Raw genomic sequence first — 23,485 nt, forward strand, 5'->3', positions numbered from 1 at the left:
ACCTATGATGGCATTTCCATAGCCATTCTGAGATATATTGCCATGCAACTTTCCACCATTCCGTTCATCATGACACATTCATCATTGTCATATGGCTTAGCATGATCATGTAGTTGACATAGTATTTGTGGCAAAGCCACCGTTCATAATTCTTTCATACATGTCACTCTTGGTTCATTGCATATCCCGGTACACCGCCGGAGGCATTCATATAGAGTCATATCTTGTTCTAAGTATCAAGTTGTAATCATTGAGTTATAAATAAATAGAAGTGTGATGATTATCATTCATAGAGCATTATCCCAAAAAAAAGAAAGGCCAAATAAAAAACTAAAAATAAAATAAAAAGAAGGGACAATGCTACTATCCTTTTTCCACACTTGTGCTTCAAAGTAGCACCATAATCTTCATGATAGAGAGTCTTTTGTTTTGTCACTTTCATATACTAGTGGGAATTTTTCATTACAGAACTTGGCTTGTATATTCCAACAATGGGCCTCCTCAAGTGCCCTAGGTCTTCGTGAGCAAGCAAGTTGGATGCACACCCACTTAGTTTCTTTTGTTGAGCTTTCATACATTTATAGCTCTAGTGCATCCGTTGCATGGCAATCCCTACTCCTTGCATTAACATCAATCGGTGGGCATCTCCATAGCCCATTGATTAGTCTCATTGATGTGAGACTTTCTCCCTTTTTGTCTTCTCCACATAACCCCCATCATCATATTCTATTCCACCCATAGTGCTATATCCATGGCTCGCGCTCATGTATTGCGTGAAAGTTTATAGGTTTGAGATTGCTAAGGTACGAAACAATTGCTTGTCTTGTCATCGGGGTTGTGCATGATGAGAGCATTCTTGTGTGACGAAAATGAAGCATGACTAAACTATATGATTTTGTAGGGATGAACTTTCTTTGGCCATGTTATTTTGAAAACACATAATTGCTTAGTTAGTATGCTCGAAGTATTATTATTTTTATGTCAATATGAACTTTTGTCTTGAATCTTTCGGATCTGAATATTCATACCACAATTAAGAAGAATTACATTAAAGTTATGCCAAGTAGCACTCCGCATCAAAAATTCTGTTTTTATCATTTACCTACTCGAGGACGAGTAGGAATTAAGCTTGGGGATGCTTGATACTTCTCCAATGTATCTATAATTTTTGATTGCTCCATCCTATATTATTGGGCTTTATTATTCACTTTTATATTATTTTTGGGACTAACCTACTAACCGGAGGCCCAACCTAAAATTGTTGTTTTTTTTGCCTATTTTAGGGTTTCGAAGAAAAGGAATATCAAACGGAGTCCAAACGGAATAAAACCTTCGGGAACGTGATTTTCTTAACGAACAAGACCCAGGAGACTTGGACCCCACGTCAAGACACAAGAGAGGAGGCCACGACGTAGGGGGCGTGCCCTCCACCCTCGTGGGCCCCTGTTGCTCCACCGACGTACTCCTTCCTCCTATATATACCTACGTACCCCCAAACGATCAGATACGGAGCCAAAACCCTAATTCCACCGCTGCAACTTTCTGTATCCACGAGATCCCATCTTGGGGCCTGTTCCGGAGCTCCGCCGGAGGGAGCATCGATCACGGAGGGCTTCTACATCATCACCATAGCCCCTCCGATGAAGTGTGAGTAGTTCACCTCAGACCTACGGGTCCATAGTTATTAGCTAGATGACTTCTTCTCTCTTTTTGGATCTCAATACAATGTTCTCCCCCTCTCTTGTGGAGAACTATTCGATGTAATCTTCTTTTTGTGGTGTGTTTGTTGAGACCGATGAATTGTGGGTTTATGATCAAGTCTATCTATGAACAATATTTGAATCTTCTCTGAATTCTTTTATGTATTATTGGTTATCTTTGCAAGTCTCTTCGAATTATCAGTTTGGTTTGGCCTACTAGATTGATCTTTCTTGCAATGGGAGAAGTGCTTAGCTTTGGGTTCAATCTTGCGGTGTCCTTTACCAATGACAGTAGGGGCAGCAAGGCACGTATTGTATTGTTGTCATCGAGGATAACAAGATGGGGTTTTCATCATATTGCATGAGTTTATCCCTCTACATCATGTCATCTTGCTTAGGGTGTTACTTTGTTTTCATTAACTTAATACTCTAGATGCATGCTGGATAGCGGTCGGTGAGTGGAGTAATAGTAGTAGATGCAGGCAGGAGTCGGTCTACTTGTCTCGGACGTGATGCCTATATACATGATCATACCTAGATATTCTCATAACTATGCTCAATTCTATCAATTGCTCAACAATAATTTGTTCACCCATCGTAGAATACCTATACTCTTGAGAGAAGCTACTAGTGAAATCTATGGCCCCCAGGTCTATCTTCATCATATTAATCTTACAATAGTTTGTTATTTCCTTTGCGTTTTACTTTTTTTTATTTTACTTTGCATCTTTATCATAAAAATACCAAAAATATTATATTATCATATCTATCAGATCTCACTCTCGTAAGTGGCCGTGTAGGGATTGACAACCCCTTATCGCGTTGGTTGCGAGGATTTATTTGTTTTGTGCAGGTACGAGGGACTGGCGCGTAGCCTCTTTACTGGATTGATACCTTGGTTCTCAAAAACTGAGGGAAATACTTACGCTACTTTGCTGCATCATCCCTTCCTCTTCGAGAAAAATCAACGTAGTGCTCAAGAGGTAGCACTGATGTAATTGGTCCTGTAGAACATAGAATGGATGATGAGACGGGGGTCGACCCAATGGATTTCCTCAATACAAACGCGACAATACTGGAGAATTTCATTGTTCGCGATGCTCCTCGGGTGCCGAGTCGTGACTTTTAGGATGAAAATCTAAGGTCTGACTTTCATTGGTTGTGCTTGGCAATTGCCTTGCTGAAGTTTGAGAGCTCGACTTTCTCCAGGGTGGAAACCTAAGATCTTGGATCGGACGACGACGACGCTTGTGCATTGTTTTCTTATTGTAGGCATCGCTTTTGAAGGCCTTTTATATTTTTTTGGTGTTGTCTTTGGTGGGGTTTCTGTGCTGCTCCTGAGAGGAGTTGATCACTGTGATGAGGCCTTTGTTTTTTTTTTCTTTTGGCCTTTGTACATTATGGATGTCTTTAAGACATCTTGTTAGTGCAAAAGCTAGTGTAATTAATATCTTCGACGAATCTCTTCTCCATACTTGATACTTCAACTCCAAGCAGCTAATCTGCTATGCCTTATGGTTGAATGCGAGATAAGTTTTCCAAGCTAAAAAAGTAAGAAGGTCAACAAAATCCAGGCCACGAAAGTCGTTGCTAACTTGAGAGCTCATCTTGCACAGTGTGTGAACCCACGACCCGACTTTTGAGCGGTCAACCCGAACCGCATCGAAGAAGCAGTGGAAACTTGCAAAAGATAGGATAGTACGCCGATCCATCCAGCACGGCAGTCCTCACATACTCAGATCCGCGCGCCACGTGATGCTGCCTCAAGTCAGAGGAGGCGCGCGACCAAGTCAGCAACCTCCTCTGACTTTTCGCCCTCGATCGGCCATGGACAAAGCATGCTGAGATCAACCCAAAGCCTGACCATAGTTCTGAACTTCTGAAATCCACGAAGCTGGCGTCGACGCAAGCACGTACGCACCGGAGTACATCAGTGCCGCGCGCCACGTGATGTTGCTTCTAGTCTCCAGTGAACCCACGTACGCGGCAGAGAGTAGAGACCCCAGCATGCAGTTCGGCTGAGCCGAAGCCGGACGTACTCTCCGATCTAGATATATTCATTTCTACGACGAGTAATTTGAAACGGAGGAAGTACGTCCATAGCTCCCCTATATAAACGCACCGGCGCCGAGCTACAAAGTGCAAACACAAATCGCACGGCGCAAACGCAACACACAATCATGGCTGCCACAATGAAGCTCACAGTCGCCTTCCTCCTCCTCGTCTCCGGTACGTCCCCAGCCGTGTCCATATGCTTCAACCATGCACGTACACCTGTGTGATGCGCTCTCTCTGACGCTCTATGCTTGCTCTGCTTGTTCTTGTCGTGGATCGAGCAGCGCTGGTGGCGTTCGGCGACGCCAAGAAGGCGCCGTGCGCCGTGGTGTGCGTGCAGGGAGGGCACATCACCTGCGACAACTACCCCGGGCAGAAGCTCGACGGGTGCGACTGCCAGTGCGCGCCCAAGGACGGCAAGGGCTGCGTGCTCCACCTCAACAGCGGCTCCACCAACCAGTGCACCACCCCGCCGGAGTACTGAGATGAATTACACGCGGTTCGGCATGCTGGCTCGAGTCCGAGCTCTATGAAGATGCAAGTGTGTGTGTCGTGGAGCAACTATAGATACACTCCCTACCAAAATGTAAGACCATTTTTGACATTTTTGACACTATGATAGTGTCAAAAAAGCATCTTACATTTTAGTAATACAAAGGGAGTATCATGTAAGTTTGTGTCGTGGAATAAATAACGAAAGGAATGCAGTCTGTCGATCAAGTTTCATATCAGGGCCAGGCACAGAAAAGGAAACCGGGAAAACACCAAATTAGCGAGCGCACATGATCAAAACAATACTAGTAAAAGGGTTTTTAACGATGGAGTATGTGGTTTTTTCTTTTCAAAACACAATATAGACGCAAGCGCTTATACATACGCATATACACTCACCCCTATAACGCACACACACATGCACATGCATCGCCGAAAATTCTGAAATAAATCCAGAAATAATGTAAGCAGGAGGACTTGAACCCTGATGGGCTGGGGATAACATAGTTTTCTAAGCACCAAGTTGGGTGGTCAACAAAATCCAGGCCGCAAAAGCTTTGCTAACTTGGGGTGATCTTAAGAATGAAAAGCAACAGCATGGTTAGTAATGATTGGCATGGCAGAGTGGCTTAAACAAGTGGTTTGTGAGTTACCTGCTATGTGGCCTTGGTACTGCTCTGCCTTCGAAAGGATCGAGCAGGTCTTGTGTGTTGGGGAACGTAGCAGAATTTTAAAATTTTTCTACGCATCACCAAGATCTATCTATGGAGTCATCTAGCAACGAGGGAGAGAGGAGTGCATCTACATACCCTTGTAAATCACGAGCGGAAGCGTTCAAGAGAACGGGGTTGATGGAGTCGTACTCGTCGTGATCCAAATTACCGAAGATCTTAGCGCCGAACGGACGGCACCTCCGCGTTCAACACACGTACGGACCGAGGACGTCTCCCGCGCCTTGATCCAGCAAGTAGGAGAGAGAGGTTGAGGAAGAGGGCTCCAACAGCAGCACGACGGCGTGGTGGTGGTGAAGCTGCAATACTCCGACAGGGCTTCGCCAAGCTCTTACGAAGGAGGAGAGGTGTTGGGGAGGGGAGGGGCTGCGCCTTGGATGTTGTGTGCAGCCCTCCCCTTGCCCCTCTATTTATAGGGGAAGGAGGAAGGGGGGCCGGCCCCCTCTAGATGGGATCTAGAGGGGGGGGGCGGCCAAGGGGAGGGGGCTTGCCCCCCAAGCAAGGGGGGCGCCCCCTTTAGGGTTCCCTCCCCCAACCCTAGGCGCATGGGCCCAAGGGGGGGAATGCGGCCAGCCCATGTAGGGCTGGTTCCCTTTTCTCTACAGCCCATTAGGCCCTCCGAGAGAGGTGGCCCCTCCCAGTGGACCCCCGGAACCCCTCCGGTGGCCCCGGTACAATACCGATATGTCCCCGAGCCTTTCCGGTGACCGTATGACAACTTCCTACATATAAATCTTCACCTCCGGACCATTCCGGAACTCCTCGTGACGTCCGTGATCTCATCCGGGACTCCAAACAACATTCGGTAATCACATGCAAGTCTTCCTAACAACCCTAGCATCACCGAACCTTAAGTGTGTAGACCCTACGGGTTCGGGAGACATGCAGACATGACCGAGACGACTCTCCGGTCAATAACCAACAGCGGGATCTGGATACCCATGTTGGCTCCCACATGCTCCTCGATGATCTCATCGGATGAACCACGATGTCGAGGATTCAATCAATCTGTATACAATTCCCTTTGTCAATCAGTATGTTACTTGCCCGAGACTCGATCGTCGGTATCCCAATACCTTGTTCAGTCTCGTTACCGGCAAGTCACTTTACTCGTACCGTAATGCATGATCCCGTGATCAACCACTTGATCACATTGAGCTCATTATGATGATGCATTACCGAGTGGGCCCAGAGATACTTCTCCATCATACGGAGTGACAAATCCCAGTCTCGATTCATGCCAACCCAACATACACTTTCGGAGATACCTGTAATGTACCTTTATAGTCACCCAGTTATGTTGTGACGTTTGGCACACCCAAGGCACTCCTACGGTATCCGGGAGTTGCACAATCTCATGGTCTAAGGAAATGATACTTGACATTCAGAAAAGCTACAGCAAACGAACTACACGATCTTTGAGCTATGCTTAGGATTGGGTCTTGTCCATCACATCATTCTCCTAATGATGTGATCCTGTTATCAATGACATTCAATGTCCATAGTTAGGAAACCATGACTATCTTTTGATCAACGAGCTAGTCAACTAGAGGCTCACTAGGGACGTGTTGTGGTCTATGTATTCACACATGTATTACGATTTCCGGATAACACAATTATAGCATGAATAATAGACAATTATCATGAACAAAGAAATATAATAATAACCATTTTATTATTGCCTCTAGGGCATATTTCCAACAGTCTCCCACTTGCACTAGAGTCAATATTCTAGTTACATTGTGATGAATCGAACACCCATGCAGTTCTGGTGTTGATCATGTTTTGCTCTAGGGAGAGGTTTAGTCAACGGATCTGCCACATTCAGGTCCGTGTGTACTTTACAAATCTCTATGTCTCCACTTTGAACACTTTCACGAATGGAGTTGAAGCGACGCTTGATATGCCTGGTCTTCCTGTGAAACATGGGCTCCTTGGCAAGGGCAATAGCTCCAGTGTTGTCACAGAAGAGAGTCGGGCCCGACGCATTGGGTATGACTCCTAGGTCGGTAATGAACTCCTTCACCCAGACTGCTTCTTGTGCTGCCTCCGAGGCTGCCATGTACTCCGCTTCACATGTAGATCCCGCCACAACGCTTTGCTTGCAACTGCACCAGCTTACTGCCCCACCATTCAAAATATGCACGTATCCGGTTTGTGACTTAGAGTCATCCAGATCTGTGTCGAAACTAGCATCGACGTAACCCTTTACGACGAGCTCTTCGTCACCTCCATAAACGAGAAACATTCCCTTAGTCCTTTTCAGGTACTTCAGGATATTCTTGACCGCTGTCCAGTGTTCCATGCCGGGATTACTTTGGTACCTTCCTACCAAACTTATGGCAAGGTTTACATCAGGTCTGGTACACAGCATAGCATACATGATAGACCCTATGGCCGAGGCATAGGGGACGACACTCATCTTTTCTCTATCTTCTTCCGTGGTCGGGCTTTGAGCCGTGCTCAATCTCGTACCTTGCAATACAGGCAAGAACCCCTTCTTTGGCTGATCCATTTTGAACTTCTTTAATATCTTGTCAAGGTACGTACTCTGTGAAAGACCAATGAGGCGTCTCGATCTATCTCTATAGATCTTGATGCCTAATATATAAGCAGCTTCTCCAAGGTCCTTCATTGAAAAACACTTGTTCAAGTAGGCCTTTATGCTTTCCAAGAATTCTATATCATTTCCCATCAACAGTATGTCATCCACATACAATATGAGAAATGCTACAGATCTCCCACTCACTTTCTTGTAAATGCAGGCTTCTCCATAAGTCTGCATAAACCCAAACGCTTTGATCATCTCATCAAAACGAATGTTCCAACTCCGAGATGCTTGCACCAGCCCATAAATCGAGCGTTGGAGCTTGCACACCTTGTCAACATTCTTAGGATCGACAAAACCTTCCGGCTGCATCATATACAATTCTTCCTTAAGGAAACCATTAAGGAATGCCGTTTTGACGTCCATTTGCCATATCTCATAATCATAGAATGCGGCAATTGCTAACATGATTCGGACGGACTTCAGCTTCGCTACGGGTGAGAAAGTCTCATCGTAGTCAACCCCTTGAACTTGTCGATAACCCTTAGCGACAAGCCGAGCTTTATAGATGGTCACATTACCATCCGCGTCTGTCTTCTTCTTAAAGATCCATTTATTTTCTATGGCTCGCCGATCATCGGGCAAGTTAGTCAAAGTCCATACTTCGTTTTCATACATGGATCCTATCTCGGTTTCATGGCTTCCAGCCATTTGTCGGAATCCGGGCCCGCCATCGCTTCTTCATAGTTTGAAGGTTCACCGTTGTCTAACAACATGATTTCCAAGATAGGGTTGCCGTACCACTCTGGTGCGGAACGTGTCCTCGTGGACCTACGAAGTTCAGTAGTAACTTGATCTGAAATTTCATGATCATCATCATTAACTTCCTCTCTAGTCGGTGCAGGCACCTCAGGAACATTTTCTTGAGCTGCGCCACTTACCGGTTCAAGAGGTAATACTTCATCAAGTTCTACCTTCCTCCCACTTATTTCTTTCGAGAGAAACTCTTTCTCTAGAAAGGACCCATTCTTGGCAACAAAGATCTTGCCTTCGGATCTGAGGTAGAAGGTATACCCAACAGTTTCTTTAGGGTATCCTATGAAGACGCATTTTTCCGACTTGGGTTCGAGCTTTTCAGGTTGAAGTTTCTTGACATAAGCATCGCATCCCCAAACTTTTAGAAACGACAGCTTAGGTTTCTTTCCAAACCATAATTCATACGGTGTCGTCTCAAAGGATTTCAACGGAGCCCTATTTAAAGTGAATGCGGCAGTCTCTAAAGCATAGCCCCAAAATGACAGCGGTAAATCGGTAAGAGACATCATAGATCGCACCATATCCAATAGAGTGCGATTACGACGTTCGGACACACCATTACGCTGAGGTGTTCCAGGCGGCGTGAGTTGTGAAACTATTCCACATTTTCTTAAGTGTGTGCCAAATTCGTGACTCAAGTATTCACCCCCACGATCTGATCGCAAGAACTTGATTTTCTTGTCACGTTGATTCTCAACCTCACTCTGAAATTCCTTGAACTTTTCAAAGGTCTCAGACTTATGTTTCATTAAGTAGACATACCCATATCTACTCAAGTCATCAGTGAGGGTGAGAACATAACGATAGCCACTTGCACAAAACAAATAAATCCATATCTATCAGATCTCACTCTCGTAAGTGGCCGTGTAGGGATTGACAACCCCTTATCGCGTTGGTTGCGAGGATTTATTTGTTTTGTGCAGGTACGAGGGACTGGCGCGTAGCCTCTTTACTGGATTGATACCTTGGTTCTCAAAAACTGAGGGAAATACTTACGCTACTTTGCTGCATCATCCCTTCCTCTTCGAGAAAAATCAACGTAGTGCTCAAGAGGTAGCACTAATGTAATTGGTCCTGTAGAACATAGAATGGATGATGAGACGGGGGTCGACCCAATGGATTTCCTCAATACAAACGCGACAATACTGGAGAATTTCATTGTTCGCGATGCTCCTCGGGTGCCGAGTCGTGACTTTTAGGATGAAAATCTAAGGTCTGACTTTCATTGGTTGTGCTTGGCAATTGCCTTGCTGAAGTTTGAGAGCTCGACTTTCTCCAGGGTGGAAACCTAAGATCTTGGATCGGACGACGACGACGCTTGTGCATTGTTTTCTTATTGTAGGCATCGCTTTTGAAGGCCTTTTATATTTTTTTGGTGTTGTCTTTGGTGGGGTTTCTGTGCTGCTCCTGAGAGGAGTTGATCACTGTGATGAGGCCTTTGTTTTTTTTTTCTTTTGGCCTTTGTACATTATGGATGTCTTTAAGACATCTTGTTAGTGCAAAAGCTAGTGTAATTAATATCTTCGACGAATCTCTTCTCCATACTTGATACTTCAACTCCAAGCAGCTAATCTGCTATGCCTTATGGTTGAATGCGAGATAAGTTTTCCAAGCTAAAAAAGTAAGAAGGTCAACAAAATCCAGGCCACGAAAGTCGTTGCTAACTTGAGAGCTCATCTTGCACAGTGTGTGAACCCACGACCCGACTTTTGAGCGGTCAACCCGAACCGCATCGAAGAAGCAGTGGAAACTTGCAAAAGATAGGATAGTACGCCGATCCATCCAGCACGGCAGTCCTCACATACTCAGATCCGCGCGCCACGTGATGCTGCCTCAAGTCAGAGGAGGCGCGCGACCAAGTCAGCAACCTCCTCTGACTTTTCGCCCTCGATCGGCCATGGACAAAGCATGCTGAGATCAACCCGAAGCCTGACCATAGTTCTGAACTTCTGAAATCCACGAAGCTGGCGTCGACGCAAGCACGTACGCACCGGAGTACATCAGTGCCGCGCGCCACGTGATGTTGCTTCTAGTCTCCAGTGAACCCACGTACGCGGCAGAGAGTAGAGACCCCAGCATGCAGTTCGGCTGAGCCGAAGCCGGACGTACTCTCCGATCTAGATATATTCATTTCTACGACGAGTAATTTGAAACGGAGGAAGTACGTCCATAGCTCCCCTATATAAACGCACCGGCGCCGAGCTACAAAGTGCAAACACAAATCGCACGGCGCAAACGCAACACACAATCATGGCTGCCACAATGAAGCTCACAGTCGCCTTCCTCCTCCTCGTCTCCGGTACGTCCCCAGCCGTGTCCATATGCTTCAACCATGCACGTACACCTGTGTGATGCGCTCTCTCTGACGCTCTATGCTTGCTCTGCTTGTTCTTGTCGTGGATCGAGCAGCGCTGGTGGCGTTCGGCGACGCCAAGAAGGCGCCGTGCGCCGTGGTGTGCGTGCAGGGAGGGCACATCACCTGCGACAACTACCCCGGGCAGAAGCTCGACGGGTGCGACTGCCAGTGCGCGCCCAAGGACGGCAAGGGCTGCGTGCTCCACCTCAACAGCGGCTCCACCAACCAGTGCACCACCCCGCCGGAGTACTGAGATGAATTACACGCGGTTCGGCATGCTGGCTCGAGTCCGAGCTCTATGAAGATGCAAGTGTGTGTGTCGTGGAGCAACTATAGATACACTCCCTACCAAAATGTAAGACCATTTTTGACATTTTTGACACTATGATAGTGTCAAAAAAGCATCTTACATTTTAGTAATACAAAGGGAGTATCATGTAAGTTTGTGTCGTGGAATAAATAACGAAAGGAATGCAGTCTGTCGATCAAGTTTCATATCAGGGCCAGGCACAGAAAAGGAAACCGGGAAAACACCAAATTAGCGAGCGCACATGATCAAAACAATACTAGTAAAAGGGTTTTTAACGATGGAGTATGTGGTTTTTTCTTTTCAAAACACAATATAGACGCAAGCGCTTATACATACGCATATACACTCACCCCTATAACGCACACACACATGCACATGCATCGCCGAAAATTCTGAAATAAATCCAGAAATAATGTAAGCAGGAGGACTTGAACCCTGATGGGCTGGGGATAACATAGTTTTCTAAGCACCAAGTTGGGTGGTCAACAAAATCCAGGCCGCAAAAGCTTTGCTAACTTGGGGTGATCTTAAGAATGAAAAGCAACAGCATGGTTAGTAATGATTGGCATGGCAGAGTGGCTTAAACAAGTGGTTTGTGAGTTACCTGCTATGTGGCCTTGGTACTGCTCTGCCTTCGAAAGGATCGAGCAGGTCTTGTGTGTTGGGGAACGTAGCAGAATTTTAAAATTTTTCTACGCATCACCAAGATCTATCTATGGAGTCATCTAGCAACGAGGGAGAGAGGAGTGCATCTACATACCCTTGTAAATCACGAGCGGAAGCGTTCAAGAGAACGGGGTTGATGGAGTCGTACTCGTCGTGATCCAAATTACCGAAGATCTTAGCGCCGAACGGACGGCACCTCCGCGTTCAACACACGTACGGACCGAGGACGTCTCCCGCGCCTTGATCCAGCAAGTAGGAGAGAGAGGTTGAGGAAGAGGGCTCCAACAGCAGCACGACGGCGTGGTGGTGGTGAAGCTGCAATACTCCGACAGGGCTTCGCCAAGCTCTTACGAAGGAGGAGAGGTGTTGGGGAGGGGAGGGGCTGCGCCTTGGATGTTGTGTGCAGCCCTCCCCTTGCCCCTCTATTTATAGGGGAAGGAGGAAGGGGGGCCGGCCCCCTCTAGATGGGATCTAGAGGGGGGGGGGCGGCCAAGGGGAGGGGGCTTGCCCCCCAAGCAAGGGGGGCGCCCCCTTTAGGGTTCCCTCCCCCAACCCTAGGCGCATGGGCCCAAGGGGGGGAATGCGGCCAGCCCATGTAGGGCTGGTTCCCTTTTCTCTACAGCCCATTAGGCCCTCCGAGAGAGGTGGCCCCTCCCAGTGGACCCCCGGAACCCCTCCGGTGGCCCCGGTACAATACCGATATGTCCCCGAGCCTTTCCGGTGACCGTATGACAACTTCCTACATATAAATCTTCACCTCCGGACCATTCCGGAACTCCTCGTGACGTCCGTGATCTCATCCGGGACTCCAAACAACATTCGGTAATCACATGCAAGTCTTCCTAACAACCCTAGCATCACCGAACCTTAAGTGTGTAGACCCTACGGGTTCGGGAGACATGCAGACATGACCGAGACGACTCTCCGGTCAATAACCAACAGCGGGATCTGGATACCCATGTTGGCTCCCACATGCTCCTCGATGATCTCATCGGATGAACCACGATGTCGAGGATTCAATCAATCTGTATACAATTCCCTTTGTCAATCAGTATGTTACTTGCCCGAGACTCGATCGTCGGTATCCCAATACCTTGTTCAGTCTCGTTACCGGCAAGTCACTTTACTCGTACCGTAATGCATGATCCCGTGATCAACCACTTGATCACATTGAGCTCATTATGATGATGCATTACCGAGTGGGCCCAGAGATACTTCTCCATCATACGGAGTGACAAATCCCAGTCTCGATTCATGCCAACCCAACATACACTTTCGGAGATACCTGTAATGTACCTTTATAGTCACCCAGTTATGTTGTGACGTTTGGCACACCCAAGGCACTCCTACGGTATCCGGGAGTTGCACAATCTCATGGTCTAAGGAAATGATACTTGACATTCAGAAAAGCTACAGCAAACGAACTACACGATCTTTGAGCTATGCTTAGGATTGGGTCTTGTCCATCACATCATTCTCCTAATGATGTGATCCTGTTATCAATGACATTCAATGTCCATAGTTAGGAAACCATGACTATCTTTTGATCAACGAGCTAGTCAACTAGAGGCTCACTAGGGACGTGTTGTGGTCTATGTATTCACACATGTATTACGATTTCCGGATAACACAATTATAGCATGAATAATAGACAATTATCATGAACAAAGAAATATAATAATAACCATTTTATTATTGCCTCTAGGGCATATTTCCAACAGTCTCCCACTTGCACTAGAGTCAATATTCTAGTTACATTGTGATGAATCGAACACCCATGCAGTTCTGGTGTTGATCATGTTTTGCTCTAGGGAGAGGTTTAGTCAACGGATCTGCCACATTCAGGTCCGTGTGTACTTTACAAATCTCTATGTCTCCACTTTGAACACTTTCACGAATGGAGTTGAAGCGACGCTTGATATGCCTGGTCTTCCTGTGAAACATGGGCTCCTTGGCAAGGGCAATAGCTCCAGTGTTGTCACAGAAGAGAGTCGGGCCCGACGCATTGGGTATGACTCCTAGGTCGGTAATGAACTCCTTCACCCAGACTGCTTCTTGTGCTGCCTCCGAGGCTGCCATGTACTCCGCTTCACATGTAGATCCCGCCACAACGCTTTGCTTGCAACTGCACCAGCTTACTGCCCCACCATTCAAAATATGCACGTATCCGGTTTGTGACTTAGAGTCATCCAGATCTGTGTCGAAACTAGCATCGACGTAACCCTTTACGACGAGCTCTTCGTCACCTCCATAAACGAGAAACATTCCCTTAGTCCTTTTCAGGTACTTCAGGATATTCTTGACCGCTGTCCAGTGTTCCATGCCGGGATTACTTTGGTACCTTCCTACCAAACTTATGGCAAGGTTTACATCAGGTCTGGTACACAGCATAGCATACATGATAGACCCTATGGCCGAGGCATAGGGGACGACACTCATCTTTTCTCTATCTTCTTCCGTGGTCGGGCTTTGAGCCGTGCTCAATCTCGTACCTTGCAATACAGGCAAGAACCCCTTCTTTGGCTGATCCATTTTGAACTTCTTTAATATCTTGTCAAGGTACGTACTCTGTGAAAGACCAATGAGGCGTCTCGATCTATCTCTATAGATCTTGATGCCTAATATATAAGCAGCTTCTCCAAGGTCCTTCATTGAAAAACACTTGTTCAAGTAGGCCTTTATGCTTTCCAAGAATTCTATATCATTTCCCATCAACAGTATGTCATCCACATACAATATGAGAAATGCTACAGATCTCCCACTCACTTTCTTGTAAATGCAGGCTTCTCCATAAGTCTGCATAAACCCAAACGCTTTGATCATCTCATCAAAACGAATGTTCCAACTCCGAGATGCTTGCACCAGCCCATAAATCGAGCGTTGGAGCTTGCACACCTTGTCAACATTCTTAGGATCGACAAAACCTTCCGGCTGCATCATATACAATTCTTCCTTAAGGAAACCATTAAGGAATGCCGTTTTGACGTCCATTTGCCATATCTCATAATCATAGAATGCGGCAATTGCTAACATGATTCGGACGGACTTCAGCTTCGCTACGGGTGAGAAAGTCTCATCGTAGTCAACCCCTTGAACTTGTCGATAACCCTTAGCGACAAGCCGAGCTTTATAGATGGTCACATTACCATCCGCGTCTGTCTTCTTCTTAAAGATCCATTTATTTTCTATGGCTCGCCGATCATCGGGCAAGTTAGTCAAAGTCCATACTTCGTTTTCATACATGGATCCTATCTCGGTTTCATGGCTTCCAGCCATTTGTCGGAATCCGGGCCCGCCATCGCTTCTTCATAGTTTGAAGGTTCACCGTTGTCTAACAACATGATTTCCAAGATAGGGTTGCCGTACCACTCTGGTGCGGAACGTGTCCTCGTGGACCTACGAAGTTCAGTAGTAACTTGATCTGAAATTTCATGATCATCATCATTAACTTCCTCTCTAGTCAGTGCAGGCACCTCAGGAACATTTTCTTGAGCTGCGCCACTTACCGGTTCAAGAGGTAATACTTCATCAAGTTCTACCTTCCTCCCACTTATTTCTTTCGAGAGAAACTCTTTCTCTAGAAAGGACCCATTCTTGGCAACAAAGATCTTGCCTTCGGATCTGAGGTAGAAGGTATACCCAACAGTTTCTTTAGGGTATCCTATGAAGACGCATTTTTCCGACTTGGGTTCGAGCTTTTCAGGTTGAAGTTTCTTGACATAAGCATCGCATCCCCAAACTTTTAGAAACGACAGCTTAGGTTTCTTTCCAAACCATAATTCATACGGTGTCGTCTCAAAGGATTTCAACGGAGCCCTATTTAAAGTGAATGCGGCAGTCTCTAAAGCATAGCCCCAAAATGACAGCGGTAAATCGGTAAGAGACATCATAGATCGCACCATATCCAATAGAGTGCGATTACGACGTTCGGACACACCATTACGCTGAGGTGTTCCAGGCGGCGTGAGTTGTGAAACTATTCCACATTTTCTTAAGTGTGTGCCAAATTCGTGACTCAAGTATTCACCCCCACGATCTGATCGCAAGAACTTGATTTTCTTGTCACGTTGATTCTCAACCTCACTCTGAAATTCCTTGAACTTTTCAAAGGTCTCAGACTTATGTTTCATTAAGTAGACATACCCATATCTACTCAAGTCATCAGTGAGGGTGAGAACATAACGATAGCCACTGCGAGCCTCAACACTCATTGGACCGCACACATCAGTATGTATGATTTCCAATAAGTTGGTTGCTCGCTCCATTGTTCCTGAGAACGGAGTCTTGGTCATTTTACCCATGAGGCATGGTTCGCACGTGTCAAATGATTCGTAATCAAGAGACTCTAAAAGTCCATCTGCATGGAGCTTCTTCATGCGTTTGACACCTATGTGACCAAGGCGGCAGTGCCACAAGTATGTGGGACTATCATTAACAACCTTACATCTTTTGGTATTCACACTATGAATATGTGTAGCATTACGCTCGAGATTCATTAAGAATAAACCATTCACCATTGGAGCATGACCATAAAACATATCTCTCATATAAATAGAACAACCATTATTCTTGGATTTAAATGAGTAGCCATCTCGAATTAAACGAGATCCTGATACAATGTTCATGCTCAAAGCTGGCACTAAATAACAATTATTGAGGTTTAAAACTAATCCCGTAGGTAAATGTAGAGGCAGCGTGCCGACGGCGATCACATCGACCTTGGAACCATTCCCGACGCGCATCGTCACCTCGTCCTTCGCCAGTCTCCGCTTATTCCGCAGCTCCTGTTTTGAGTTACAAATGTGAGCAACCGCACCCATATCAAATACCCAGGAGCTACTACGAGTACTAGTAAGGTACACATCTATTACATGTATATCACATATACCTTTAGTGTTGCCGGCCTTCTTGTCCGCTAAGTATTTGGGGCAGTTCCTGTTCCAGTGACCACTTCCCTTGCAATAAAAACATTCATTCTCGGGCTTGGGTCCATTCTTTGGCTTCTTCCCGGCAGCTTGCTTACCGGGCGCGGCAACTCCCTTGCCGTCCTTCTTGAAGTTCTTTTTACCCTTGCCTTTCTTGAACTTAGTGGTTTTATTCACCATCAACACTTGATGTTCCTTTTTGATTGCCACCTCTGCTGATTTTAGCATTGAATACACCTCAGGAATGGTCTTTTCCATCCTTTGCATATTGAAGTTCATCACAAAGCTCTTGTAGCTTGGTGGAAGCGACTGAAGGATTCTGTCAATGACCGTGTCATCCGGGAGATTAACTCCCAGCTGAGTCAAGCAGTTATGCAACCTAGACATTTTGAGTATGTGCTCGCTGACAGAACTATTTTCCTCCATCTTACAGCTGAAGAACTTGTCGGAGACTTCATATCTCTCGACCCGGGCATGAGCTTGAAAAACCATTTTCATCTCTTCGAACATCCCATATGCTCCGTGTCTCTCAAAATGCTTTTGGAGCCCGGTTCTAAGCTGTAAAGCATGCCGCACTGAACGAGGGAGTAATCATCAGCACATGACTGCCAAGCGTTCATAACGTCTTGGTTCTCTGGGACAGGTGTGTCACCTAGCGGTGCTTCTACGACATAATCTTTCTTTGCAGCTATGAGGATGATCCTCAGGTTCCGGACCCAGTCTGTATAGTTGCTGCCATCGTCTTTCAGCTTGGTTTTCTCTAGGAACGCGTTGAAGTTGAGGACAACGTGGGCCATTTGATCTACAAGACATATTGTAAAGATTTTAGACTAAGTTCATGATAATTAATTTCATCTAATCAAATTATTCAATGAACTCCCACTCAGATAGACATCCCTCCGGTCATCTAAGTATAACATGATCCGAGTTAACTAGGCCGTGTCCAATCATCATGTGAGACGGACTAGTCAACATCGGTGAACATCTTCATGTTGATCATATCTTCTATACGACTCATGCTCGACCTTTCGGTCTTCAGTGTTCCAAGGCCATGTCTGTACATGCTAGGCTCGTCAAGTCAACCTAAGTGTATTGCGTGTGTAAATCTGGCTTACACCCGTTGTATTCGAACGTTAGAATCTATCACACCCAATCATCACGTGGTGCTTCGAAACAACGAACCTTCGCAACGGTGCACAGTTAGGGGGAACACTTTCTTGAAATTATTTTGAGGGATCATCTTATTTAAGCTACCGTCGTTCTAAGCAAATAAGATGCAAAACATGATAAACATCACATGCAATCAAACAGTGACATGATATGGCCAATATCATTTGCTCCTTTTGATCTCCATCTTCGGGGCTCCATGATCATCGTTGTCACCGGCATGACACCATGATCTCCATCATCATGATCTCCATCATCGTGTCTTCTTGAAGTTGTCTCGTCATCTATTACTTCTACTACTATGGCTAACGCTTTAGCAATAAAGTAAAGTAATTACATGACGTTTATGTTGACACGCAGGTCATAAATAAATAAAGACAACTCCTATGGCTCCTGCCGGTTGTCATACTCATCGACATGCAAGTCGTGATTCCTATTACAAGAACATGATCATCTCATACATCACATATATCATTCATCACATCCTTTGGCCATATCACATCACAAAACACTTGCTGCAAAAACAAGTTAGACGTCCTCTAATTGTTGTTGCAAGTTTTTACGTGGCTGCTATAGGTTTCTAGCAAGAATGTTTCTTACCTACGCCAAAACCACAACATGAATTGCCAATTTCTATTTACCCTTCATAAGGACCCTGTTCATCGAATCCGATCCGACTAAAGTGGGAGAGACAGACACCCGCCAGCCACCTTATGCAGCTAGTGCATGTCAGTCGGTGGAACCGGTCTCACGTAAGTGTACGTGTAAGGTTGGTCCGGGCCGCTTCATCCCACAATGCCGTCGAATCAAGATAATACTAGTAACGGCAAGATAATTGACAATATCGACGCTCACAACTGCTTTGTGTTCTACTCGTGCATAGTAACTACGCATAGACCTAGCTCATGATGCCACTGTTGGGGAACGTAGCAGAATTTTAAATTTTTTCTACGCATCACCAAGATCTATCTATGGAGTCATCTAGCAACGAGGGAGAGAGGAGTGCATCTACATACCCTTGTAGATCACGAGCGGAAGCGTTCAAGAGAACGGGGTTGATGGAGTCGTACTCATCATGAACCAAATCACCGAAGATCCTAGCGCCGAACGGACGGCACCTCCGCGTTCAACACACGTATGGAGCGAGGACGTCTCCCGCGCCTTGATCCAGCAAGGAGGAGGGAGAGGTTGAGGAACAGGGCTCCAACAGCAGCACGACGGCGTGGTGGTGGTGAAGCTGCAGTACTCCGGCAGGGCTTCGCCAAGCTCTTACGGAGGAGGAGAGGTGTTGGGGAGGGGAGGGGCTGCGCCTTGGATGTTGTGTGCAGCCCTCCCCTTGCCCCTCTATTTATAGGGGAAGGAGGAAGGGGGGCCGGCCCCCTCTAGATGAGATCTAGAGGGGGGCGGCGGCCAAGGGGAGGGGGCTTGCCCCCCAAGCAAGGGGGGCGCCCCCTTTAGGGATCCCCCCAACCCTAGGCGCATGGGCCCAAGGGGGGAATGCGGCCAGCCCATGTAGGGCTGGTTCCCTTTCCTCTACAGCCCATTAGGTCCTCCGAGAGAGGTGGCCCCTCCCGGTGGACCCCCGGAACCCCTCCGGTGGCCCCGGTACAATACCGATATGCCCCCGAACCTTTCCGGTGACCGTATGACAACTTCCTACATATAAATCTTCACCTCCGGACCATTCCGGAACTCCTCGTGACATCCGGGATCTCATCCGGGACTCCGAACAACATTCGGTAATCACATACAAGTCTTCCTAACAACCCTAGCGTCACTGAACCTTAGTGTGTAGACCCTACGGGTTCGGGAGACATGCAGACATGACCGAGACGACTCTCCGGTCGATAACCAACAGCGGGATCTGGATACCCATTGAAAGGATCGATATGGTTGACTAGAGGGGGGGGTGAATAGGCAACTACCAATTTTTAACTTTTCTTTATCAAATTAAACTTTGCATCAAAGTAGGTTGTCTAGATGTGCAACTAGGTGAGCAACCTATATGATGCAATACCAACAAGCAAGCAAGCAAGCAAGAGAAGTAACACTAAAGAGCTTGCACAAGTAAAGGTAAGAGATAACCAAGAGTGGATCCGGTGAAGACGAGGATGTGTTACCGAAGTTCCTTCCCTTTTAGGGGAAGTATGTCTCCGTTGGAGCGATGTGGAGGCACGATGCTCCCCAAGAAGCCACTAGGGCCACCGTATTCTCCTCACGCCCTCACACAATGCAAGATGCCGTGATTCCACTATTGGTGCCCTTGAAGGCGGCGACCGAACCTTTACAAACAAGGTTGGGGCAGTCTCCACAACTTAATCGGAGGCTCCCAACAAAACCACGAAGCTTCACCACAATGGACTATGGCTCCGTGGTGACCTCAACCGTCTAGGGTGCTCAAACACCCAAGAGTAACAAGATCCGCTAGGGATGAGTGGGGAATCGAAAATCCCTTGGTGGAAGTGTAGATCGGGGCCTTCTCAACCACTCCCGAGCAAATCAACAAGTTTGATTGGCTAGAGAGATAGATCGGGCGAAAATGGAGCTTGGAGCATTTAATGGAGCTTGAGCAATAAATGGAGCTTTGGGGGAGGAAGAGGTAGGTCAAAGAGAAGAAGGGGACTCCCTTTTATAGTGGGGGCAACAATCCAACTGTTGCCCCTCACCAACCAGCCCCGCACAGGGCGGTACTACCGCTGAGAGGGGGCGGTACTACCGCCAGGTCAGCGGTACTGCCGCGCCAGCCAGCGGCACTGCCGCGCAGAGGAGACTAGTAGGGAATAGGACCCAACGCGGTACTACCACGGTGGTAGGGGCGGTACTACCGCTCCTGAAACAGTACTACCGCCTCTACAACCACAACTAGTGCCACAAAACCCGACACGAGAAAAATACCCCTCGAGTCGAGGCGGTAGGAGCCACACAGCGCAGCGGTACTATGGCGGCGGGGTCACGGGCGGTACTACCGCCGTGGAGCGGTACTGCCGCTTGTGACCCTTTGGCGGTACTACTGCTGGTAGTGCGGTACTACCGCTGGGGCACAGAAGAGAGAGAGAGAGAATCTCTCCAAAGAGGCTGAGGACGAGGCGAAGGTGCCAGGCACCCCAGCGGTACTACTGCTGTGGAGCCATGGGCGGTAGTACCGCTGTGGAGCGGTACTGCCGCTTGTGGCTCCTCAGCGGTACTACCGCTGGGTTGTGCGGTACTACCGCTTGGACCCAGACATGGCAAGGAAGAGAGGAGAGATCTCTACAATGGAATGGAAAAGCTCGGAGGGTGAGAAGCTGATGTGTACGTGTTGATTCCACCCATGCAATACCCCAGCGGACCCCCTCTTGATAGTACGGTGCCCTCTACGCAACTAGTCCACCGAGAAAGAAATGAAAGAGCTACACCGTCTTGAAATACACTCCGAGGGGAAGAAAATGTCTCGTGCCAGGGGAGAATCTGTGAATTATTCAAAGCACAAGATTAGTCCGCAAACATGTTGTCATCAATCACCAAAACTACCTTGAGAGAGATATGCCGTAACAATCTCCCCCTTTTTGGTGGATTGATGACAACTAGGGATTTATGCAAGGAAAAGAAATAAAAGAAGAAAACTCTGAACTACAAAATATAGACGGGCTCCCCTAGAATGTGTGCACCTAGATAGTGGAGCATTCGGAGCAAGACACACACATTCGGATCAACACTCCCCCTATATTTTATAGTCCAACAATACTAAGCACAAGATATATGAGAGAAGAGAATAAAACAGGACAAGCATGCATCTCATAATAAACTACAGTACTGAATAGACATAAGTAATAAGGTAGCGATAGGGAGCATATGTCTCACACCATATGTCTAGAACTTAGGTCTCACAGGCACCAAACCAAACCAAATAAAGACACCAAGAGAACACACAAGAAACCACAAGACGACTCAAAGCACGGCAATAACACAAATCCCTACACTCTCTCCCCCTTTGGCAGCAAGACACCAAAAAGGGCAAAGAGTGACGCTACGACTCCAGGTGATGGGAAGAAGAAGATCTCGAACATCACATCTCTGCATCTTCATCGTGGGTCGAAAACTGCTCGGCATCGGAGTCGGTCCAAGGGCAATGCTGATGAATCCATTCCTCCTCTTCAGTGATCTGACCCTCAGACCCACTAGCAACTATCGCTCCCATCGACGCATGAGCTCCTTGTGGCGCGTCCTGGCATGCTTCTCCGCCACATGAGTGATGTATTGGCCATGAGACTCCATGCAGAAAAGCTTCTTCATCTTGCGTTTAAGCTTCTGTGCCCACGACGGTTCTGTACTAGAGGGCCCAAAGTCCTCCTCATGATCATCAGTAGCAGCCCCACCCTCGGCCCCATGGCAGCAACAGCAGCAGACGGATCCCCCATGGCAGCAGCAGCAGACGGACCCCCTATGTGAGGTGCTGGGGTGGCCCAATTTTCCTTCTTCCTCAGACGCTTGATCTCATGAGAAACCAAGTCTCCAGTTTCTAGCAATACTCTGGGATAATTCTGTGCCCAGGCCCTCTCAATGAGCCTCATGATGAATGGACCATATATAGGGCACTTGCGCTCAGACACGGCAGAGAGAAGTTCAGACCACATGACATGAGAAATATCTAGGCTCTCTCCAGTGCTTGCTTCCTTCTCATGCTGACAGAAAAGGAGCATGTCCACGAGGTAAGAGTGGACCATATCCAGATTCCCGATCTGAGGGAAGAGAGTCTCACGGAAGATGCGATGAAGAATGTCCAGATATGAAGACAGCTCATAGGTCTTCTTCTCAGTTACTGGGTGAACTTTCACAGTGCGGTAGGGCCAAAGGGCTTGCTTGTGGGTGGACGTAGCATTGCGGTGAGGGCGGAAACCGACAGGAGTCTCAAGCCCGTGATCCACCACATCAAGTAAGTCCATGAAAGCCTTCCACTCGACGGAAAGCAGCTTGCCATTGGTCATCCATGTCAGAGTCCTGTCGACATTCGTCCCAAGATGGACGGTGGCATAGAATTGAGCCACCAAATCCGCATCGAAATCCTTGTTGAATTGCATGATCCTGAGAATGTTCAGCTGAGTGCACATCTGAAGGGCTTCGCCAAAGTACTTCGGGTCCTTCTCCATAGCATCAGTGTCAATGGAGCGAACATCAACAAAGAGATTCTTCTTGGCCTTGATCACATCAAAGTAGATGGCAAACTGAAAACGGTTCCAGAACGGGCGGTTGACCAAAGTGGGTTCTTGGTCCACCGCATAGGGGTTGCGGCGCCGCTTCTCCCAAAACTCCTTGTTGGTCATCTCAGTCACAGTCTTCCCTTTTGGCTTGTTGGCGGATCTCTTCGTTTGCTGAGGAGGTGGAGGAACACTTGCGGATGCACTTGCTGGAGGCGGTTGGGTGCTCGAGGAGCCACCGGCTGGCTCAGAGGTGCGGTAGCGTTTTGATGTTGCACGCCTGGGGTTGATACGGCGAGCTTGATGCTCAGAATGGTCATCACCTAGAGCCAAACACAAGAACACGCAAAACAACCAGAAAGAACGAGCATAAGCCAACAAACACAACAAAAATAATCAAGGTAAGGTAGGAATTTGATGGAATTTGGCATGCAGCGGTAGTACCGTGACATGCCCGCGGTTGTACCGCCCAAGCGGTAGTACCGCCCCAAATAGAGCGGTAGTACCGCTCGAGGTCAAGCGGTAGTACCGCTCCAACGAGAGAG

General features: G+C 47.2%; 2 protein-coding genes across 2 annotated transcripts; both read left to right on the forward strand.

The window, feature by feature from the left end:
- The first annotated feature begins 3,771 nt into the window (after window positions 1-3,771).
- On the forward strand, window positions 3,772-4,481 carry LOC125554578 (uncharacterized). The gene is made up of 2 exons (XM_048718096.2): window positions 3,772-3,929; window positions 4,040-4,481. The coding sequence occupies exons 1-2, from the start codon at window positions 3,881-3,883 to the stop codon at window positions 4,237-4,239; spliced, it is 249 nt and encodes an 82-aa protein (XP_048574053.2). The 5' UTR covers window positions 3,772-3,880; the 3' UTR covers window positions 4,240-4,481.
- Window positions 4,482-10,483: 6,002 nt separating this feature from the next.
- On the forward strand, window positions 10,484-11,193 carry LOC125554573 (uncharacterized). Its single transcript, XM_048718092.2, has 2 exons — window positions 10,484-10,641; window positions 10,752-11,193. Exons 1-2 carry the CDS (start codon window positions 10,593-10,595, stop codon window positions 10,949-10,951), a joined length of 249 nt encoding a protein of 82 aa, XP_048574049.2. The 5' UTR covers window positions 10,484-10,592; the 3' UTR covers window positions 10,952-11,193.
- Window positions 11,194-23,485: the final 12,292 nt, after the last annotated feature.

This window comes from Triticum urartu, chromosome 4A, assembly GCF_056163025.1.
Source record: "Triticum urartu cultivar PI428250 chromosome 4A, HENAU_Tu73, whole genome shotgun sequence".
Taxonomy (NCBI): Eukaryota; Viridiplantae; Streptophyta; class Magnoliopsida; order Poales; family Poaceae; genus Triticum; species Triticum urartu.

Bases quoted from the DNA above. Each gene is read 5' to 3' on its own strand.
- LOC125554578 (XM_048718096.2), top strand. From the start codon at position 3,881: ATGGCTGCCACAATGAAGCTCACAGTCGCCTTCCTCCTCCTCGTCTCC. The intron at 3,930-4,039 runs GTACGTCCCCAG...TGGATCGAGCAG, and splicing joins CTTCCTCCTCCTCGTCTCCG to CGCTGGTGGCGTTCGGCGAC.
- LOC125554573 (XM_048718092.2), top strand. From the start codon at position 10,593: ATGGCTGCCACAATGAAGCTCACAGTCGCCTTCCTCCTCCTCGTCTCC. The intron at 10,642-10,751 runs GTACGTCCCCAG...TGGATCGAGCAG, and splicing joins CTTCCTCCTCCTCGTCTCCG to CGCTGGTGGCGTTCGGCGAC.